We start from the raw sequence: 23528 nt of genomic DNA, 5'->3' as shown, positions 1-23528 counted from the left end.
ATGTTGCATGGCCCAGATTGCACCACATCCACATGAAAAAGGTGCAGGCACCTTCCTTTTTTTTTTTTTTCGCCACACAGGAATTAGTTTGCATAGGTGTTCATACCCATGCATTCCAATTAGGGGAAATGCACTGCGTTTTGTGACCTGCTTTTGGGGTTTAAAAGCAGGTCACAAAATATGAAAGTCTCCATATAGACTGTAGAACAATTATGTAGTTACTAGTGGCTGTTCTAAGTCCTGTCTACAATTTAGATCATTTTGATTAATTACCCAGTTGACGCAGACTGTACAATATATGGTTGATGTGTGGTGCTTTATTTCTTTGAGTCTTCCCTGTGTTGAAAAGGTGTAATTCCCCTCTGCAAGGGGAGGTTTGAGTTCTTTGAATAAGCCTAGAACTGGAAGATAACACCCTCTCTCAAGCATAGATATCTAGATGTTTTCCAAAGTGTCCTGACAAAGCAGATGCTTCGGTATGAGAAATGCGTCGCACAACACCCTTATCCCATTGGTAGAATCAGCACTTACCGTAAAGAAAAATTAAGTTTCACATAATCGACTTTACTGAGTGGTGGGGTGCTTGAGGTCAGTTGCCCTGTGGGAATTTTCTAACCAGTAAGTATACTCTAATTCTGTACTTTTTATACAGATTCTTTTTTTTTTAATAATTTGCAAAAAAAAAAATGATATTTTTAAGAAACATGATGTTATACATGTATGACAATTAGTAGCATCTGAAAAGTCCTGATGTTCTTCTTTTATGGTGTCCTAACTTTGTTAGTTTAGATTTCCTTCAGTTTCCTGTCAGAATCCTTGTTGCTCTGAGTATAACTCTCAACGGACAGCAAGAGAAAGAGAAAATCACATATGTAAGCTTACTATTATTATAAAGGATTTATATAGCGCCAACAGTTTGCTCAGCGCTTTACAATGTAATGGGAGAAAATACAGTTCAATACAAGAGGGTTAGGAGGGCCCTGCTCCTCGGAGCTTACAATCTAAGAGGGAGGGGCTAGTGGTAAAAAAGGTAGTAACTGTGGGGGATGGACTGGTAGGAGGAGTAGAAGATTCCATTATTAGCTGAGGGCAGGATAGGCTTCCCTGAAGAGGTAGGTTTTCAGAAATTGCCTAAAGGAGAGTAGAGTAGGCGACAGTCTGATAAATTGGGGTAGAGAGTTCCAGAGAATGGGGGAGGCTCTGTAGAAGTCCTGGAGATGAGCATGTAAGGAGGAGACAAGGGAGCTAGAGAGCAGGAGGTCATGCGAGGAGCGGAGAGTACGATTTGGGTGATATTTGGAGACAAGATTGGTGATGTAATTTGGGGAAGAGTTATAAATGGCTTTATATGGTATTGTTAATGTTTTGAATTTTATCCGTTGGGCAATGGGAAGCCAGTGGAGGGATTGACAGAGAGGGGTGGCAGATACAGAAAGGTGGATGAGTCGGGCAGCAGCATTCATGATAGACTGAAGAGGGGATAGCCTGCGATGAGGTAGGCCAATGAGGAGGGAGTTACAATAGTCAAGGCGAGATATAACAAGGGAGTGAATAAGTTGCTTAGTGGTTTCCTAGGTTAGGAACGGGCGTATCTTGGAGATGTTGCGGAGGTGAAGTCAGTAAGATTTGGACAGCGATTGGATTTGGGGGTGAAAGGACAGATGGGAGTCTAGGATTACACCTAGCACCCTGGCATGAGGGGGGAACTGATGATTGTGTTATTGATCTTGATGGAAAAGTCATGGGAGGGGGCACGGGCTGGGGGGAATACTAAGAGCTCAGTTTTGGAAAGATTTAGTTTGAGGAAGTGGAGTGACATCCATGCCGATATGTCGCTTAGTAGGTTAGTAATGCGAGAGGAGACTGAAGGGGTGAGGTGAGGAGTAGAAAGATAGATTTGTGTGTCATCAGCATAGAGATGGTACTTAAAGCCATGGGAGTTTATCAAGTGACCAAGGGAGGAGGTGTAGCTGGAGAAGAGTAGGGGTCCAAGGACAGAACCTTGAGGGACCCCTACAGAAAGAGGGAGTGAAGAGGAGGAGGCAGCGTTATAGGGAACACTGAAGGAGCGCTGCTATAGGTAGGAGGAGAACCAGGAGAGAGCAGAGTCTCTGAGGCCAAGAGAGTGGAGTTTTTTGAGGAGGAGGGGATGGTCAACCATATCAAAAGCCGCAGAGAGGTCAAGTAGTAAGAGTGCGGAGTAGTGGCCATTCGTTTTAGCAGTTAGTAGATCATTAGTGAGTTTTAGTAGGGCAGTTTCAGTGGAGTGTAGTGAGCAAAAGCCAGACTGTAAAGGGTCAAGAAGGTTGTTGTCAGTGAGGTAGGCGCTCAGGTGATTGTATACTAAACGTTCTAGGAGTTTAGAGGTAAACGGGAGCAGGGAGATGGGTCTTAAGTTCAGGTTGGTGGGGTCCAGGGAGGGCTTTTTAAGTATAGGCGTGATGTGTGCATGCTTTAGTGGGAAGGGGAAGGCACCGTTTAGGGAGAGATTGAAGATGTGAGTGAGGGAGCATAGGATGGAAGAAGAGGGTGACCGTAGTAGTTGTGAGGGGACAGGATCCAGGGGGGCAGGTAGTGAGACGGGCTTCTGAGAAAACCTTAGTGACCTCTTCGGTAGTAACAAGGTCAAAAGAGGAAAGTGTTAAGGGAGGTTTAGTATAAGGGATGCTAAGTGGGATAGATGTCTGTGCAGTGGCGATGCCCCTACGAATTGCATCAATCTTGTTTTTGAAATGATTTGCAATCTCGTAAGCAGTGAGTGAGGTACTGGGTGGAGGTGGAGAAAGTAGAGAGTTAAAGTGGAGAAGAGACGACGAGGACTGGAGGACAAGCTATTGATGAGAGTGACAAAGTAGGCTTGTTTGGCAGCATGAAGGGAGGTACTGTATGTTAAAGAAGCAGATTTATATAGGGTGAAAACTTGGTGAGATTTGGTTTTACGCCACAATCGCTCCAATGCACGACTATGTTGTTTAAGATTTCTGGTGTCGTCAGTCTGCCAAGGTTGTAATGGTCGGGGCATGATGCTTCGTGTTGTTAGAGGAGCAAGTGAGTCTAATGTGGATGAAAGTGAGCTGTTGTAGACAGCAGAGGCCAGGTCAGGGCAGGACAGGGGAGAGATTCTGTCAGAGTTGGTCAGTTGTAGAGTGGAAAATAGCAGGGTTCAAGTTGTGAAGGTTTCTGTGGGTAATTGTTTGCTGCTTGGAGGGATAGGTGTTTGAAGATGAGGACACTGTGAAGGTGATGAGATTGTGATCAGAGAGAGAGAGAGGAAAGGGGGTGTTTGTGAGGCCGTAGGGAGTGCAACAATGGGAGAAAACAAGGTCTAATGTATTCCCATCAGAGTGAATGGAGGACTGTGTCCATTGTGTTAAGGCAAAAGATGAGGTTATGTTGAAGAGTTGGGATGTAGCCGGGTTGTTGACATTAATGGGGATGTTAAAATCTCCAAGAATGATCGTGGGTAGTTCAGAGGAGAGAAAGTAGGGTAGCCAGGCGAGGAATCATCAAGAAAGCGGGACATCGGTCTGGGAGGCCGATAGATCACTGCAATCCTAAGAGAAATGGGAGAACAGCCGAATGCAGTGAGTCTTGAAAGAAGAGAAGGATAGAGTGGGAAGGTTAGGGAGGACTTGAAAGGTGCTCAGTGGGGATAGAAGCAAACCAACCTCACCTCCTTTCTGACCACTGGGTCTGGGTGAGTGGGTCCAGAGAAGGCCTCCATAGGAAAGTGCTGCGGGAGAAGAAGAATCTGCTGTTTGAAGCCAGGTTTCTGTAATTGCTAGTAGGTTAAGGGAGCGGGAGACAAAAAGGTCATGGACAGAGGTGAGCTTATTACAGACAGAGCGGGTATTCCAGAGTGCACATGAAAAAGGGAGGGTAGTTTTTAGGAGCACGGGGACTGATATTAAATTGAGGGGATTGCAGCTATTCCTGGAGGAAAGAGGGTGCCTGGTGTGGGGTGAGATACTGGAGGACCAGAGTTTGGGGAGATATCCTCAGCGGTTAGAAGGAGGGTGAGGAAAGTAAGATGGGAGCGGGATGTATATGAGTGCACGTGCCTTCTGGTGTTTGGGTCAGCAGGTGAGTAAAGTATCAGCAGTGAGGGTGAGATGTATAAGCTTTGAGGTGGAGCAGAGGGGTAAAGAGATGAGATTTTGGGAACACAGGATAGTAATATGAAAAGGGGGAGTAGAGGTGGCATATTAAAAAGGTAGCTAGAGTGGGACTCAGACTTGTAGGAGATGTTTCTCAAGGTGTTTACAGTCCATCCAGTGTGCAGTAGAGTTCTTTGTTGTATCTTCCTTCTGCTTGGGTTATCCTGCTTTAGTTAAAACTGCTGTGTTCAACTGCATCTTCACACTCCAGAATTAACCAGCTGCCGACCGCAGATAGCCGAATGACGGCTGCACTGCGGCCGGCCAGTTCTGGGTGGACGTCATATGACGTCCTCCCAGAACGCGCTCTCCTGCGTGCCCCAGGGGGCGCGCACCCGGCGATCTCCGTGATCGCTGTGTCCTACGGACACAGCTGATCACGTGATGTGGTAAAAGGCCAATCACAGCAGCCTTTTACCACGTGATCAGCGGTGTCCAATGACACGCTGATCACAGGGAAATGCAAGTGCCGGTTCTCGGCTGCACTTTCCTCACGCTGTCAGATCGTGAGGAAAGTACTGCCGAGAACCGGCAGTTGTCAGAGCGGGGATCGGCACCGATCATCAGGGCACTGATGATCAGTGCCCTGATGATCGGTGCCCAGCAGTGCCACCCGCAAGTTCCGCCCAGGAGTGCGCCCACTAGCTCCGCCCACCTGTGCCCAGCAGTGCACCCACCTGTGCCCCTCTGCAGTGCCACCTACATGTGCCCAGCAGTGCCACCCACCTGTGCCCACCCACCAGTGCCGCCCACCAGTGCCACCCACCAGTGCAGCCCAGCAGTGCTGCCAGTCAGTGCCACCAGTCAGTGCCCAGGGGTTGTGCCAGTCAGTGCCGCCAGTCAGTGCCCAGCAGTGATGCCAGTCAGTGCCGTCTATCAGTACCCATAATCAGTGTCATCTATCAGTGCCGCCTATCCGTGACCCCTAATTAGTGCTGTCTATCAGTGCCGCCTATCCGTGCCACCTCATTAGTACTGCCTATCAGTGCCCTTTAGTGCTGCCTATCAGTGCCCATCAGTGCCGCCTATCAGTGCCCATCACTGCTGCCTCATCAATGCACATCGGAGAAGGAGAAAAAATACCTGTTTGAAAAATTTTATAAAAGAAACAAATAAACTTTTTTTTTTTTCAAGTTTTTTGCACTTTTTTTAGTTATAGCGCAAAAAGTAAAGGGCCCAGTGGCGATTAAATACCACCAAAAGAAAGCTCTATTTGTGAGAAAAAAATGATCAAAATTTCATATGGGTACAATGTTGCATGACCGCGCAATTGTCAATCAAAGTGCGGCAGCGCTGAAAGCTGAAAATTGGCCTGGTAAAGAAGGGGGTATAAGTGCCTGGTAGGCAAGTGGTTAAACACACGCAGAAAACTGCACCCCATTTGTGACTGTGCCCTCCGTCTGTGATCTCCCCCCTATACTATATCTGCTGCTTTATATTAAAGGAGCAGAAGTCTTTTGAAACTGTACTATTTATTTTCTTTTGTGGATTGCATGAACATTGGTAAGGACTCTTTTTGGGCATTTATAGCTATCTGTCCCCAATGGGGAGTTTTCTATGCCCTTCTGTCCCCCTTAACAGTGGTCACCAATTACAGGAATCTCCCCAATAGGGCCATAGAAAGCCATAAAAGATTAAAAGCATTTCAGTGTCAAACTTGAAAAGTACGTGAAGCCAAGGTGTTTTTTTCTTAATTTTAGAAGGTTTAGAACCCATGTCAAGTCTTTCCAACTATCCATTAGAGAGATTTACTCTCTCACTTTATGTCCTGCTGATGTTTTACCAGATAGGAAGTGAGGGGAACTATACAACAGCAATGCAGACAGAAATAAAGTTTCCCTTTTGTAGAGTAGGAGGATGGCTTTGGCCTCTATCTACCACCGTCAGATTTTTACATTTTGCCTGTGTGCCTTTTGCTGAATTTCCCTCACTTCTGATATGCTGAAACCATTCTTAACAAGAGAGGAAGTGAGGAGAAATCTCTCTAAAATAAAACAAAATAGCAGTAAGAACCTGACAGGGTTACTCTTCCTCACTCTTGGTTTAAAGCTTGAATTGACTGAGGTGGGTCTTTTTCCATGAGGCTACATATATGTGTACCTGTGTTTGTGCTGGGCATGTGACACACAACATGCTTCCAGTACAGAGACCGGGCTCTCAAGGAGTACTCTGTGGCTCATACTATAGATCAGGAACCGGGAGTCCCAATTCCTGATCAATGTGATAGCTAATCAGGGACTATCACAGTGATCAGCTTTCTCCATGGAGTAAGATACATTGCATATTTCTCTCCTTGCTATAGGAGAAAAGCAAGTGTGTATAAAAAAAAAAAACAGTGGGGGAAAAAAAAAGGATCGTAAAAAACAGGATTTTTTGTTACTCACCATAGAATCCCTTTCTCTGAGTTCACTGATGGACACAACTGCTTCTTCTTTATCCATGGCCAAACAGGATTCCATAGTCCCACCTACAGGAGTAGAACACTATGCATTAAACCCCCTCTCTGCTACAGGCCTCCAGTCAATCATAAACAGTGTCAAAGGAGAAACTCCATAGAGGGGTGGATACGGTGTCCATCAATGAACTTAGAGAAAGGGATTTTATGGTAACACATTCCTGTTTTCTCTTACGTACATTGACTGACACAGCTGCTTCTTCTTTATCCATAAACAAACAGGGATGTCCCTAAGCAGTGCTGCAATTGGGGGTGGGCAATCCAACCAATGGAGAAAAAGAAAGGTCAACATGCCAACACTCCGAACCACCCCAAGGGATGCCCAAGAGTCCTAAACAGTCACCTGCAAAACTTTGCGGCCAAAGCTAGCATCAGAAGATGTGAACACCAACTCTATAGAGAACTCAGACCAAAGGGCAGCACTGCAAATTGATAATGCGCATCCCCGATAGCAAAGCGTAGGTAGCGCCGATGCTCCTCGCAAATGGGAATGTGCAGGTAGACGTCCTCGATGTCTGTGGAGGCCAGAAAGTCCCCTTAGTGGAGGGAGGCTACCACAGAGCAAATGAATTCCATCTTGAACTTGTGAACCCCCCAGTAGATATTCAGGGCTTTGAGGTCCAGGATCGAGCGTAATTCATTCGTCTTGAGAACTGTGAACAGATTGGAGTAAAAACCCTCAAACTGCACCAACTCGGGCACTGGGGACAATCAGGCAGTGGAGGAACAGATCATGCACAGCCCTGTAGGCACACTGTCAAAAGCCACAAATTGGAAGGAAAGAATCGGTCCCGTGGAAAGGAATGAAACTCTTATGACTGGAGAGAATTATTTTGCGGACCCACTTTTAATAAATAAGGGAGGTTCACAGCCCTGGGAACCTGCAAAGTTGACCCCCCCCCTCACTGTGAAAAAGGGTGGGGGTAAACCTTTATGCTGAGGAGGACTTCTCTGCAGGCTTAGAAGACTTCGGGGGCCAAGGGTGCCTGGCACCACCCGTGGAGCCTTGAAGGGTTTGGAAGCCTTGGCTGAGGAGCCAGGGGAACGAAAATGTGCTTATGCACCATGAACAACCAACTGGGCTTCTGACGTGGTTCCTTTCCCTTCTTGGCTTGAGGGAGGAAGGTACTCTTGCCACCCATAAGGTTTTTGATAATGTCATCCAGCACCAACACTTGAGCCAAAGAACCCCCTTGAGAACAAAAGCTGAGATGGACAGTTTAGAGAGAAGTGAAGCTACATCAAGGGATGCCTCACAAAATGTACTTTATTTCCTGGACCAGTTGGTCCACTAGTTCCACATATACCTGTGGCATCTGACTAGAGGTTAAGGCTTGTCACGGAACCTTGGCCCATTCAGTCAGTGTCTGGGACACCAGGACCATAGTCAAAACTGGGCTAAGTGCCGATCCGACTCCGGCGACAGTGAACATAGTATGGGCCGCTGCCTTCGCTCTGTGGTCCTCGCAGGATCTTTAAAGAAGGGGGATTCTTCCACCGGGATCACTGTGGCCTTGATAAGCCCAGAGATGGGAGGGTCCACCACCGGTGGAGAAGGCCACATGGGAAATGAACGACTCCAGGACAGCTCACAGCGTGTCTAAGGGAACCGAAAGACCCTTCACCTAATGGGGGGGCCACAGAGGGGCTGCATGCTCCTGAAACTCCATTGGACAAGCATTCTAACCCTTTGCCTCTCAAAACAAAACAAAATAGTTTGGGCTGGCAAGCCCGCCTTGCAGTGCAGAATCAAGAAAACACACTGCTCCAACAGGCCTATTTTTGTGATCGTTCAGCATTAGTGGAAGGTGATGAAGGAGCGCTGCTGTCTAGGAAAACTGATTAAATTATTTAATTACAAGAAGTTCTCAGTGGGTCCTACCCCCTCTTTAGTCCTCCCTCTTTCTGCTCTTTTATCCGCCATTTGTTCCTCATCATAATAAATGCAGCTGTTGATCAAATGGTAGAACAGCAGCAGGACCAGGAGGAGCCAAACCATTCTGTATGGGGAAGTGTTCTGTCCCTTTGGAAAATGTCAGGGATAAAAAGCTTAAGACCACTGACCTGTGCAGCCTGCAGTGATTAAACCACGTCATCACAGATTCCTAGGTGCCACCAATATGTCTGCACAGCAACTGGGAAACCTACTGAGAAGGCCATAATAAATACGTCTCTATATTAATAATTGAACTTCTTTCATCTTCTCCTTTAATTATAACTTTAAAAGTTAATCAAGATCATGTTCAGCTACACATATTGTACATTGAGTACACTATGTCACTTATATTCAGTAACTTGTTCCTAGAGAAGAACATTGCAAGTCATATGTGTACAATGGCAGGAATGATTGGTATGTGTGCACTTCCTCTGTTATCTTTACTGCAAATAACGTAAGGGTGAAATCCAGACAAACAGCGAAATGTACAGCTGAAATATATACGTACGTTTCCTGTTCATAGATTTGTAATTGTTTTCATCGATTACTGTGATTCAGACACCACAGACAGACAGAAAAGGCAGGCACTTTACTTTTCTCTACTGCAGTTTAAGGGTAACTCCACTTTCATGTAAACAAGAATTAGCAAATCAAAAAAAATAATATATAGTGTATACATTTGTGACTCAAGTCCTATTGTAATTGAATGTTATTAAAAATTACCTTTCCTTTTCAGTCTGCAGCACTGTAATTTTCTGTAAAATACAATGCAATATGGCTACCTTCAGGTGTTTTGTACACAGGTGTACAAAACACAAAGTGTCCTGCCCCCTGAAAATGGCCTTTTCCTGCTTGAGTGATCGGCTTACTGATTTTCCCAGTCAACTGAACTAAGATACAAGCCACATTTCTGGCATCCCCTGCAACAAAAATTTTGTGTGAGATACTCCCAAAGGGAAATCATGTCTAAAGGGATGCAGACCATGCCAATTTCCTCATTAGAGCCCTGCAGGTGCAGCAGATGATTGATAATTCACTCATGATAATTCACTGTACAGATTCATCCTACGGAGGTCTCACCTGGACCCATTCATCCAGGCCTAACGGTTGTAAAGGTGGTGGGGTTGGTCTGCTCCTGTCACCGCAGAGCACCTTCCGAGTCCTCCCAAACCCCCCCTCCCTATCCTTCTCCTCCTTCGAGGCCCACTGCGTCCGACTATTCTCCCCAACTCCCCTGAAGATTGCTGTGATATACCGGCCTCCTGGATCCATATCCTGCTTCCTGGATGACTTTTCCTCCTGGCTACCCATCTTCCTCTCCTCTGAGCTACCCACCATCATCCTTGGGGATTTCAACATCCCTGTCAACCTCGACAACCCGGACACATCCCGTCTCCTCCACTTAACCTCCTCCTTTGCACTTGCACAGTGCATACAATTCAGCACATGAACACAGACAAACAGCTATTTCTTCTGAATAACAGAAGGTAGGAATCTGCAACAACATTCGTTAGAATCCTTGCAATGTACATAGATAACCCTAAAAAAAAAAAGTTGGGACTCAGCGAGAGCTTACAAACGGCAGCTACTGCACTAAAAAAGGATCACAAACCTTCTCAATAAACAATAAAATAGAAAGTGCAGCGCTAAAAGCAATAAAATTCAATATGTAAACAGTAAACGCACAACTGCAATATGGTAAAAGCAGTATAAAACCAGGACGTAAATGTCACTACCAATAAATAAAATAAAAGGTGACAACCCAAGGTGAAGTGAAAATGGCCTGGTCAGGGGGGGGGGGGGGGGTAAATCCTGGAGGGCAAGTTGTTAATAGAAACCAAGCTCCCAGCAGCTTCCCCTGCATCTGCAAACATTTTACAAGCCTGGTGTGACACCCCAAGGAGTAATCAAAGCTGTCTCTTGCTAAAGGTACAAGGTAAGAGAAAAAAAAAAAAGAGTGCTGGGACATGATTGAGAAGGAGAGGGGTTTGAGAGTAAGTTGGGCCATGTTTATACATATTTTTTAAAGAGTAACTCCACTTTTGTAAGAAAAAAACATTCCCTTCAGGGTTATCTATGTTGACAACCCAAGGTGAAGTGATGACTTAAGCAATTAAATGGTTACACCAATAAACATGATCTGTATAGGAAAAAACGTCCAAATAAAGTGCAAAAGTTGTTATGTTTCCCAAATAAGGGACTATATACCAAAAAATGGTACTAATATCAGTAGTTCAAAATGGATGTATCCAGATGAGTAACGTTACAATCCCAGTGTGAGAAGAAAATACTCCGGTGACATGCGATAAATAGTAAGATTGCACACTCACCAGAAGCGCAATCTTAATGCGCATATGTCATATAAATCAGCCAGAGGTCTCATCTTTTATAGGGTAGAATACAGACTGGTGTGGAATGGAGGGAACGAGAAAATAATATGATCCTGCTGCTGATGTTCCCTGGACTGAAGAAGTGCATTTAAACCCCCCTATGACCCCAAGTGATCATCCCAGACCAGAGGAGGGAGATTTCTGACCAGACCCCATCAAAGCTAACCCTTAAAGGGGACCTCTGATTGATGTCTAAAAGCCAGATCCACAGAGGAGGTGAAATTTATGTCCTTTTTTCCCACAAATAAAGCTACGCAGAGCAATACAAAGCAGCATGCTGGTGCTGGCAGGGGAGAGACCTGTATTATTTACATACAGACCTCTCGTGTTCCTTGACCGAGACCCGGTGACCGACAGCCGTACCTGCCAATGGTGGCACGGGTAGGGCGGCGCGCGCCCCCCTATCCAGAAATACAAAATTATGTATACATATGTGATTTTGCGCAACCCTGCCGCCCTGTAGCAGTACTTCTGCTATAGGGCGGTTGGGAAGTGGTTAATGTAGGCATACCTTCAGGACCACATTTCCCCGAGCACTTTTCATACAAACAATGGGGGGAATTTACTAAAACTGGAAAGTGCAAAATCAGCTGCAGCTCTGCAGAGAATCCAATCAGCTTCCAGGTTTTGTTGCCAAAGCCTAATAGAATCTGGTGTAGCTGTGCATAGTAGCCAATCAGCTTCTAACTTCAGCTTGTTCAGAGTGCTCCTGTTTTAGTGAATTTTCCCCAGTGTGTAGGCAGGCTTTTTCATAGTCAAGGCAGCAGTTTTACTGGGAAATAAATCAATGTATTCATGTGGAGAGGGATAGGTTGGGGGGCTTAGCTTGGGTAGGTGGAGTTCTGTAGTCCAGCAAACGGTTGAAAATGACGCTTCTAATTTTAGACCAGCAAAGGCTTTGGGGGTTATTAACTAAGATCGGAGAATGCAAAATCTGGTGCAACTCTGCAAAATAAAAAACAATCAGCTTCCAGGTTTTATTGCCAAAGCCTAATTGAACAAGCTGACGTTTGAAGCTGATTGGCTACCATGCATAGCTGCACCAGATTCTGAGTGCACCAGTTTTAGTAAATTTCCCCCACTGTGTTGTCAGCCCAAACAGGAAGTCAGGAGCACACTGGGTTTCTGACAGATTATCAGTTATTTTTTCTGTACTTGCAGCTTTTTAAGTGGATAAACATGCAGTATATGGGCATGTATTGCACAGGTGTACTGCATATGTCTCTGTTATATTGCCCTGACAGATTCTTTAACAACATGAATGACGGTCCCGCACACATTTGTAAACAGGGACCGCACCACACATGTGAGATATGACCATGAATATGAAAGCAAGATCAATAATTCTAGTCCCGGACCTCCTGTGTAACTTTAAATTGAAAGCCTTTTAACCCCTTGGCGCCAGCGCCTCCCGGCCCTTTAAGAGTTTCAGAAGCCGGGAGGTGGGGTGGGGTTTTAGGGTCATGAGCTGATTTGCTGTCATGGCGGTCACATGATCGGAAAAGGTCCCAATCGAAAGGGGAGATCAGAACCTTTCTGGGAGTCAGGGACATATGTGCTTGGAGCACGCAAGGCATGCGCTCTCAGCACATATGTATTTTCTAACTGCACGCAAATATGCAGCCGCTCGCTGTCAAGGCCCAGACGCCGAGAGGTTGCATATTTGCGTGCGATCGGCATCAAGGGGTTAAAGTAGCGCCTATGGATAATTTAATGTACTGTAGTTTGTCGCTTTTCCACAGGTGTGCAAAATTTAAAGCGTGACATTTTTATCTATTTATTTGGCATAACATCATCTTTTATATTTTTCTATTCTGAAGGGTTCCCTCTAAGAAATGAAAGTTGGAAGCAGTATGTGACTTGCTTTAAGGTCCTTGGTAGGTATTTTGGTGCAGGCAGTACTGTGCACTGTAACAGGATCACATGTAAACAGCCGTGCACAAAATAACTAAGCTTTTCACACCCAAAGCAGGTCCACAAAGTTAACTCTCACATTCAGTTTTATTCAATTTCCTTTTATTTATTGTATGGAAAAAAAAAAACTACAGCTGACTGACAGGCAGTCAAATAACAGTTTAAAAAAAAAACTGGACTCACACTTTAAACCATTTTATCTTTTTCAAAAATTCCCCGGGGTCCTCAGCAGTGCAGTACAGTCAACACTAGCACAATACAAAGAAGATCTGGAAATGAACAGTGGGTTTCACAAATTTGGAGGGGTCCAAGTGGTACAGAACGAAATGTTTTATCATAGTGATATCTCCTTTCTATCTTACAGTGTTGAGTTAAAATAGCAGCTGATTCATTGAAATAAAACCCAACCGAGATAAAAGGCTGCGGTGCCCTCTAGTGTGCAGGAATGTAATACAGTCCAAGCTGAAAATTAAAAAAAAAAAAAAATAAATGCTGGTACCCTGCCACAAATAAAACAAGCTGAGGCCGCTTGGGGAATCAGGCTATTGTTTTCAGTTTTAAAAAAAACACAAACATTTGCTGTTTAAGCCATCCAGTTTTTGAAAATAAAATGCTGAAGCTCACCGAGTCTTCTCTGTACACCAAAACAAGCATGAAGAAATGAAGAATGTACAATTGAAGACTTTGTCCTTCCTGCAGGAATTAATTTTTCACAGGCACCGATATCCACTCATTTCCAAGACGCTGTTAACAAAATGTTTAAAGCAGAAGGTACGAGGCAGAGAAATCCATTGGTTGACAAGTCTGTCTCTTTCAGGCATCTTATGAATTTTTCACAGCTTCACCGAATCCTCTTCTGCTGCCGAGCTCTATAGATGTCATGAACAGGAGGCACTACAGCACCCTTCTCTTCATCATCATCAGAATCTTCATTGGGTCTTTTGAGGGATTTATTAATCAAGGTGTTCACTTCAACTGGTCCGTTGGTCTCCTGCAGCAGTTCCGCCTGACCCCCAGTAATGACTCTAACAGCTTCTTCAACAGCTAGAAAGAAAGATTTCCTTTAAATATATCAGAATTACAGATTACTACATAGTGTATAGTCCATCGGGTGGTCTTGCTGGAACCGGAGCCACTAGGGGAGTACCAGAATGGATATCAAAGATAGGGAAGACAAACAGACACTGAGGCAGCTCTTCAGAGTTGGAAGCAAAGCTCTAGTGTAAAAAGGCATGGAAAGAAGGCGCCTCTAAGGGCTCGTTCACACTTGACTGTTTTTCCAACTCTTGCCAAACGCCCCTATAGTGTTTGACAAGCATTGGTCTGGCATTTGCGGAGCGTTTTAAACGATGTGCTAACGCCGCATGTGCGGTTTAGCAGCAATTGCTAAGCATTAAAAACGCCCCACAAACACCTATAATGAAGTATGAATGGTGTTACCGCTCCGCAAACGCCTCGCAACCGCACCGCAAACGCCGGCTGGGCGTTTGCAGAGCGGCACCATAGACTTGAATAGGAGGTTTCAACTCCTCCTGACTCGACCAGAGGCGTCCATTTTGCCGTGATGCGACGCAACACGACGCTAACGCTCCCGTTTGAACAGCACTATGTGCTGCAATGTGCAGAATTTTCCCAGGCATTTGGGAAACGGTAAAAACGCTTCCTACACGCCTGTCTGCCGCTTGCTAACAAGGCTAGTGTGAATGTAGCCTAAGTGTAGTATTGGCAGTTTATTAACATACAAAGATAAAATTCCAGGGGTCACGTTGCCGCTGGACGGCCCTGAACCCTTACCACCAGGAACATTGGTCGAATTTACTATGATGAGCCTGTCATGTTTTGACTTCTGTAAGTGGAATTGTATCTTTGTATGTTAATAAAATACCACACTTAGAGGCACCTTCTTTCCATGTCAGATTACTACATAAACCATCAAAGGGAAATATAGGGGCTGCCATTTCATGCTTCCTTCAGAAAATGTTAGATGCCTGGCTGTCTCTGGCATTGGTACTACTAAGACACTGTCCAGGAATAAAAATGCAGAGAAGCAGACTAATGTCAGAACTCCTCTACATGTTTGTGGTCAGTGACTCAGAAAGTAATGATCTGGATCAAAATGACAGCCAGGGAGAAATCAGAAACTGCAGGCTCCATACTTCCTTCCATACAAGAATGATACGGAATAGTTTTTGCTGCACAATTCTCATTCAAATTCCATTCTATGCAGCTTGCTATTGGGGGTGCCGCTCAAGGTGGAGGAGCCAGGAGCACTGAGCAAAACCACTTCTCTGAGCAAAACCACTTCACACAGCAGGTGAGTATGACATGGTTGTTATTAAAAAAAAAACAAAAAAACCTTTAATATCACTTTAATGTCCAACATCCTAGAGGTGGGGATTGACCCCCCAGAAGCCATCTGGGTCCCCCCAGTGCTTCAAAAAAAAAAAAAAAAGGTTTGTGCCCAAACATACTTCCACTGTTTTGTAGTTTCCTTACAATTGTGTCTGCCTTACTGGCATCACATGTTCATTAAAGGATCATTAATGTACTGTATATGGGCACTGCAACTCATGATGCCTTGCTCAGCCTTAGACCAAGGTATAACTGACATTCATAAGCAACCAGAAAAATACCCAATAATGAGTTACTAGTTACAAGATAAATGAAAATAACATCTATATGAAGAGATAACAACAGCACACAATTATTAAACTCAACGAAACATGAAATAGCAACAATCATCTCTAAATATACTGTACGTATAATGGCTATACAATCATATACCAACCAACCTGTTTTTATTCTTTGCGGTTTATTGAATCCAGATTGGAAGGGTGGCCCCTGACATCACCAACGGTCTGCACATAATGTTCAGTGAATGTAATGCTTCTGAAAGCAGTCAGAGACTGCAATATCACACAGAGACTGCAGACATGCTTTCGAAGTTGTAGAATAGGGACATGCTTCATGGAGCAGTCAACAGTCATGGACTTCAGAATCATTACATTAGACTGATGCATATCACATTTGTGCGTCCTAAAACCTTCTTTAAAAGTTACATATATTTTTTATGTGCCACTGACAGCCCCTACGTGGACGTGTCTTTTGCTCTGGTTTTTCTTTGTTAAATTGTTTAAAAAAGTTAATAAAAATCATTAAAATTTAAAAAAAAAAAAAAGTTACTTTTAAAATTGATCTTGCTGTGAGAAATATCAAATGTTTTATAAGTTCAGAGTTAAAAAAATGCATTTTCATCTGCATTGTATTTGCTTGCCTGGGAATTCAGCTTTAATGGAAGAGTTATACATCTTAAATATATTTGCTTCAGATCTTATCTGTGATATTTTTTTTGTTTACTCCAAACTGAATATACTTTAGCAATCCAGCTAGAGATGCCCCGATCTCCCAGACAGATCAGATGTGGATGTTTACAATTCAGCTGTCAGTGAAGTCCTATTCCAGCTTAAACCAGTGTGATTAAATAAATGATTTCATTAGTTTCAGCAGGCTGAGCCAATACTTACTATCTGGAAGCTTACACCTGCGTAAGATCTCCATAACTTCATCCACCTGCACAAAAGGACCCTATTTTGATAAAAATAAAAGTAGTTATTTTTTGTGCCTAAATTTCCATACTTATAATAATGACACTTAGGGCAAAAATAGAGGAGCCGTCACTGCTAACGTCTCTTTAAAAAAGCAACTCCAGAGCTGGCACCCTGATCTTGGCTTTGGTAGTGAGCCAGTCCCCTTGATCAAGGATACAGCCACTGAATTTTAAAAACTGAACTTCCTTGTTGCATGCAGATTATTAATTCACAAAGCAGTGGAGCCTGGATCAGGAGAACAGGTCTCAACCACTCCCCCCAACCCCCCTCCCTCACTCTGGGGTCTCCCCAAAGTACCAATGATACCAGCACTGCTCTCTGCACCGATACACTGTAAAGAATGATGTGTTGATGGCGCTCAGCGAATGGGGCTATGAAGGAAGACTGACGACATCTTGTGGTGAAGAAGAGGTTCTGTTGGAACTTTTTCAAATAATAAAACTCTAGTCCAGCCTTGGGATTTAAAGTACGCTTGTCATAACAAAAGTATGAGTCTGCTGCTGCTGCCTTCCTTTTGGAGATGCTAGGTTTCTGGTTCTGTCTGGCTTCAATAATTTTGAGCCTCAGGCCAAAGACCTGTAAAGCTGTAAAGGGGTCACTACATGTTCCAGGTTGGTGACTCAGAAAACTGAATTGATAGTATCAGCCTAACATCCAGGGAATGAGGAGAACAAATAAGAGACGTTCATTGTTTTAGATACAGTATAGACAGAAACTGCAACAACAAAGTACAGTTAAAGGAGAGTCGTTCATACTTCTAGAAACATAAACACTCTCCTAATGTTGCTATGTGCTGGCCAAATTGAATGATATTCAGTGAATGCAGGATTTAATTTTCTCAGACAAGGGTATACATCATAAATTCTGGAAGAGGTGCCATTACTGGAATGAATTTGCCTCTACACCTGAATATAAATATCACTTGAGACAGAGACTTTGGTTTCAGCTTATCTGTCTCTAATCCCCTGCCCCATAGCCCATCCCGTACCCCCTTCTACTGTTTAGATTTATAATTAACTTATGTCTTAACCTCTTCAAAATCCAATTTTTAAAAAATAAAGCTCATATGTTAAAGGTGTAACAGTCTACATGTATTAAGAATATCTCTATATGACATTAGACTCACTGTAAACATGTTACAGCCGAGTGACTATCAAAGGATGTATAATAACAGATAAAAGAATAAGTTCACCTTTTGTAACATGTTACATGTCTAACTCGTGAATAGGGTGTAACATGTTACTGTGCTCCAGTCCCCGCACTCCACCTAATCCCCCTCTGTGACAGGGTGGTGATCCTCTCCCCCATCCTCTATCACAATAAAAAAAAAATAGCACGGCTGTGCTGGGCTCCACCTGCACAGCCTCATTTATTCACACAGCTCTGTGAATGAATGAACTACAAGTCTCATCTGCCACTGTGACAGACGGCTTGTAGCTCCCAATGAACTGCAAGGGTGCTGATGAGCGATTTTGTAGATCATTAATTCTTCCTCCAATTCAGTAACAGCTCATATGGAAGGTACAGGCAGACTGTTGTAGTGAGAGTCTGTAGGAGCCTGACATTGCACCCACAAATCCACTGGTCACAGGTGCAATTCTTTGCAGGCTGAAGTGTGAAAAAAAAAAATTAAATGCACATTTTGTTTAACCTGCGCAATCATGGTTTTTTTTTTACAAAATGTGAACTTTTGTTATAATGTATTGGTTTATACGGTCAATGACTATCTCTAAACCAGTGTATGTGCCTTGTTTATCAATAACATACCCAAAGAGGTGCTAGGAAAGAAAATGTACCAATTATTTCTATTTTAACAGCCTAATTTTTCGGTACTTTTTTGCACATTTTCTTTTTGATGCAAATTATTATATGTTTATATCATATGTCCACTTTCTTTATTGGATGTTTATGCATATCGCTTTTATTTGTTAACATTCAACTGAGACGGACGTTGTCTGACAAACTGATGTGTTTGTTGGTTAACATATGATGTTCTAGATTTTGTGGGATATATCTAGACATAATTTTTCATCATTATGACTATGTTTTTTTACTCATTCTTGTAGCCCTGACAAAGGGGAAGTGGTGTTGCCCCACAAATGCATTGGCTGTTATTTTTTACTTTTTTTTTTTTTTACCAACAATTAAAATGATCTTGGACTCTTTCCCCTGGGTTTTGATCTGGTGCTCCTTTTTGTATTTCTATGGTTTATATAGAATTTCTAACAAAGGGAAAAACTATGCTTTGCATTTAAAAGCTGTGTGGGTTCAGGCCTACAAGGGGCATTCACTACAGCTTCATAAGGCTAGGTTCACATCTGTGCGGGTGAAGCCACTGTGGATCCGCACGAAAATCCGTGCAGCTGCACCACCCACACAGAGAAATGCGGCCCCGCGGGCGGGTGCCATTAGTTCTAATGGCACGCCGCCTGCACTGGAAAATGCAATCGTACTGGTTCCGAGGTTCCCGTGTGGGCTGCGTTTTCCAAAGAAGTGCAGGGACTTCTTCCCTGCGTGTCAACAGGCACGGGAGTCCATTCAAATGAATGGGCTCTCATGCCCGCGCAAAAGGCGGCCCACACAGCCGCATATATGTGAACCAGGGGTAAGTCTGTATAAAGGATTTCACAGTTTCAGTTTCTCAACAGTATTATAAAATGATTTTGATCCAAACCAAATGGACTGGTTCAGAGATGCTAAAAAGGCAACAAATGGCATTTTGTGACTGACAGTGCCTTGTACTGGGTTGCCATTACTAGTCAGAATGATACAGAAAAATGTAGGTGTGCATTAAGCTGTTTAGGGTGTAAGACAGGCAGGTGTCAGTGTACTCTGAAATGCAGAATATGTGTATGGATATCAAGCACAGAACAGGCCTGTGTAAATATTCCCCAACTGTCAAAATTGTTTTCATCATCTTTTGGCACAATATTAATAGATGGCATTGTGTTTGCAAAGTAAACAGGATAAAGTTCAAACATACAATAGGTATAACTACATTCTCATAGTGCTGTATACAGTGATGTCAGTGTCTGACAAGGGGTTACGGGCATTTTCCCCAATATAGCAAAGGCTAGGGCCAAAGATGTAAGGACTTGCAATCGCCATTTTACAAAGTAATGACCTATTAGATTGTCACAGAGAGAGATATGGAAAAGTGTATATGCTGCTGAAAATCTATACAGATCACCCCTCAATTCCACAGGTTTTAATAATTGGCTAAAATACAGGTGTTAACAATAAGCCAGTATCCTCAGGGGTTGTGGCAAAACAGTTCTCAGAAACTTTCCCCCTTTCCTGTTAGAATCTATTAGATAAGATCACAGCAGAGAACACTGCAGTATTATTTAGAAAGGAAAACAAAAGGAGAAAGGCATAGAAATGAGAGCAATATACCACTTATTTACCTGGTAACACAGGGGTGGAGGAAGCAGCTTCATTAATAGCACAGCAGCAGGAGGCACTGGGAACACACCTCCAGGTACTGGGTGAAGTCCAGGAGCTACAGAACACAAAACAAACAGCTGTCATGCAACTGGGCGCCATTACACCTTCATTAGATGCTTCTACACATACATACAGTTGTGTTCAAAATAACAGCAGTGTGTTGAAAAAAGTGAATAAAGCTCAAAATCCTTCTAATAGCTTTTATTTCCATACACACAAATGCATTGGGAACACTACACATTCTATTCCAAATCAAAACATGAAGAAAAATATATCAAATTTGTGTTGTTCCTCTAAAAAAAAGTGAAGAAAAATGAATATTAGACTGTTTAAAAAAATAGCAGTGTTTGTATTCTTCTTTACAAACTCAAACATTCACTATATAAACTGAAAAATGTTTGAAGATTTTGCTTTCCTTTGAATCACTTAATGAATATTTGGTTGTAGTCGGACTGTTTCTGAGCACTGCTGTACATCTGTGTTGCATGGAGTCACCCAACTTCTGGCACCTGTGATCAGGTATTCCAGCCCAGGATGATTGGACTACATTCCACAGTTCTTCTCTATTTCTTGGTTTTGCCTCAGAAACGGCATTTTTGATGTCAGCCCACAAGTTTTCTATTGGATTAAGATCCGGGGATTGGTCTGGCCACTCCATAACGTCAATCTTGTTGGTCTGGAACCAAGATGTTGCACGTTTACTGGTGTGTTTGGGGTCGTTGTCTTGTTGGAACACCCATTTCAAGGGCATTTCCTCTTCAGCATAAGGCAGCATGACCTCTTCAAGTATTCTGATGTATTCAAACTGATCCATGATCCCTGGTATGCAATAAATAGGCCCAACACCGTAGTATGAGAAACATCTCCATATCATGATGCTTGCACCACCATGCTTCACTGTCTTCACAGTGTACTGTGGCTTGAATTCAGTGTTTGGGGGTCGTCTGACAAACTGTCTCCGGCCACTAGACCCAAAAAGAACAATCTTACTTTCATCAGTCCACAAAATGTTGCGCCATTTCTCTTTAGGCCAGTCAATGTGCTCTTTGGCAAATTGTAACCTCTTCAGCACACGTCTTTTTTTCAACAGTGGGACTTTGCGGGGGCTTCTTGCAGATAGCTTGGCTTCACATAGGCGTCTTCTAATTGTAACAGTACTCACAGGTAACTTTACACCTTCTTTCATCTTCCTGGAGCTGATTGTTGGCTGAGTCCTTGCAATTTTGGCTATTCTTCTATCCATTTGAATGGTAGTTTTTCGCTTTCTTCCATGTGTTTCAGGTTTTGATTGCCATTATAAGGCATTTGCGATCATTTTAGCTGAGCAGCCTATCATTTTCTGCACTTCTTTATATGTTTTCCCCTCTCCAATCAACTTTTTAATCAAGGTACGCTGTTCTTCTGAACAATGTCTGGAACGACCCATTTTCCTCCAAATTTCAGAGAGAAATGCACTGTAACCAGCATGTACAACATTTGCTGTCTTCCTTCCTTAAATAAGGGCAATAATTGCCACCTGTTTTTCAAAGAATGAATGATCTCACTAACAGAACTCCACACTGCTATTATTTTGAACATACCCCTTTCAATTAGTGATTCAATTACACAGAATCAGCAGCATGCATATCATGACTGTTGGGTCTGTTGGATTTCTATTACTCTACTATACCTGCAAGTAAATTATTTGCCATGTAGAAATATCATTTCTACCAAAAACAGTGATTGATCCGGTTAGTGATGTCTGACTGCTATTATTTTGAACACAACTGTATATCAGGATCACTACAACATCATACAAATTGTCTAAACTAAGAGTTGCAAAACTTTCTAAACAAGGGGCCAGTTTATTGTCCTTCAAACTTTAGGGGGTTCAGACTGTGACCAGCAAAAGTGGACATTTTCCTGATATCAGTAGGAGTAAACATTGCCACATTTGGTATTAGGGGGAGCAATAGTGCCCATTGTTTGTGTCAGTGGGAGAGATGGTGCCCCGTTGTTGATGTCAGCTGACAGAATACACTGTGTGCACAATTATTAGGCAAGGATTTGACGATTAATTTCATAACTACAGTGCTCTCGTCAATCCAAAATGTTAATAAACCTCAAACCTGAATATTTAAGAAAGTAAAAGTGAAGTTTTGGCTTTCTTAGGAGAATATCTATGTGTGCACAATTATTGGGCAACTATTAGTGTGCAGAATTATTATGCAACTAAATGAATATTTTCCCATCTCATTTGTTTATTTTCATCTGTTAAACTGAGAATAATAAACAAACTCAAAATTTACAAATAAACATTTAAAAAAAAAATAAATAATTGACCAATAATGCCACCCTTGTTTTCAATAACAGTCATAAGCCATCTAATTATGGAGTATGTCAGTTTCTTGATCTGTCAACGAAAAAACTGTCTGTGCAGCAGCAATCACAGCCTCGCAGACACTGTTCAGAGAGGTGTACCGTTTTGTTTCACCGTAAATCTCCCGTTTAAGAAGGGCCCGCAAGTTCTCAATAGAGTTTAGGTCAGGTGAGGAAGGGGGCCATGTCATTATTCTTTTATCATTAAAGCCCTTACAGGCTAGCCATGCAGTGGAGTACTTTGATGCATGTGATGAGACTTGTCCTGCATAAATATCATGGTCTTCTTGAAAGATGGAGACATTTTCCTGTACCACTGCTTGAAGAAAGTGTCTTCTAAAAACTGGCAGTGGGTTTGGGAGTTTATTTTGAGTCCATCTTCAACCTGAAAAGGTCCAGCTAGCTCATCTTTAATAATACTAGCCCATACCAGTACCCCACCTCCACCTTGCTGAGTCAAAGAGGAGCTATCTGCCCGTTGCTGATCCAGACATGGGCCCATCCATCTGGTCCATCTCTCTCATCTCATTAGTTCATAAAACGTTTGAAAATTTTGTCTTCAGATATTTCTTGGGCCAGTCTTGACATTTCAACTTATGCATCTTGTTCAGTGGTGGTCGGGTTTTAGCCTTCCTTAAAGCGATTCTAAAGGTTAATTTTTTTTTTTTGTAAAATAACAATCGTCTATACTTACCTACTGTGTGTAGTGGTTTTGCACACAGCAGCTTGGATCCTTCTCTTCCCGGATCCCCAGCAGACTCTCCTGGCTCCTCCTGTCTGTCGAGTGTCCCCGCAACAAGCAGCCTGCTATGGGGGCACCCGCTGCTCTGTGTGTCCATTCACATATGAGGCTGTGGCGTGGCCCCGCCCCCTTTCCTCATTGGCTGACTGGCTGTGATTGACAGCAGCGGGATCCAATGGCTCCCGCTTGCTGTCTCAGCCAATGATGAGACAGAGACCCAGGACAGCCGAGGTTGTCATTCACATCGCTGGATCGTGATGGGGCTCAGGTAAGTGTTGTGGGGGCTGGGGGAGTTGCTGCAAACACGAGATTTTATCTTCATGCATAGAATGCAAGAACATAAAAAACCTTCAGCCTTTACAACCGCTTTAACTTGGCCATGTCTCTAAGCACTGACCACCTTGTACTTCTGGGCACTCCAGGTAGGTTGCAAATCTGGAATATGATAGCAATGGATGATAATGGGTTCCTGGTAGCTTCGCATTTGATTCTTCTCAAATCTGTGGCAGTTAATTTAAGTC

The 23528-nt window shown here is 43.3% G+C and overlaps 1 protein-coding gene across 1 annotated transcript in view; it reads right to left on the bottom strand.

Annotated features, from left to right (window-relative positions):
• Positions 1–12937: 12937 nt before the first annotated feature.
• CSTF3 (cleavage stimulation factor subunit 3) overlaps positions 12938–23528 on the bottom strand; it is a 101594-nt gene continuing 91003 nt past the window's right edge. Inside the window, exons 19-21 of the mRNA XM_089675879.1 lie at positions 19868–19962; positions 16377–16437; positions 12938–13896 (exon numbers count right to left, since the gene is read on the bottom strand). Coding sequence (XP_089532005.1) covers positions 13694–13896; positions 16377–16437; positions 19868–19962 — 359 coding nt within the window. The 3' untranslated portion in view covers positions 12938–13693. The remainder of the gene's footprint in view (positions 13897–16376; positions 16438–19867; positions 19963–23528) is intronic.

This window comes from Staurois parvus, unplaced genomic scaffold, assembly GCF_062004578.1.
Source record: "Staurois parvus isolate SC_StPar_1 unplaced genomic scaffold, SC_StPar_1.0 ptg000159l, whole genome shotgun sequence".
Lineage (NCBI taxonomy): Eukaryota > Metazoa > Chordata > Amphibia > Anura > Ranidae > Staurois > Staurois parvus.
The sequence above is the reverse complement of the archived record's forward strand: the minus strand, read 5'-3'. Positions and strand labels throughout refer to the sequence as shown.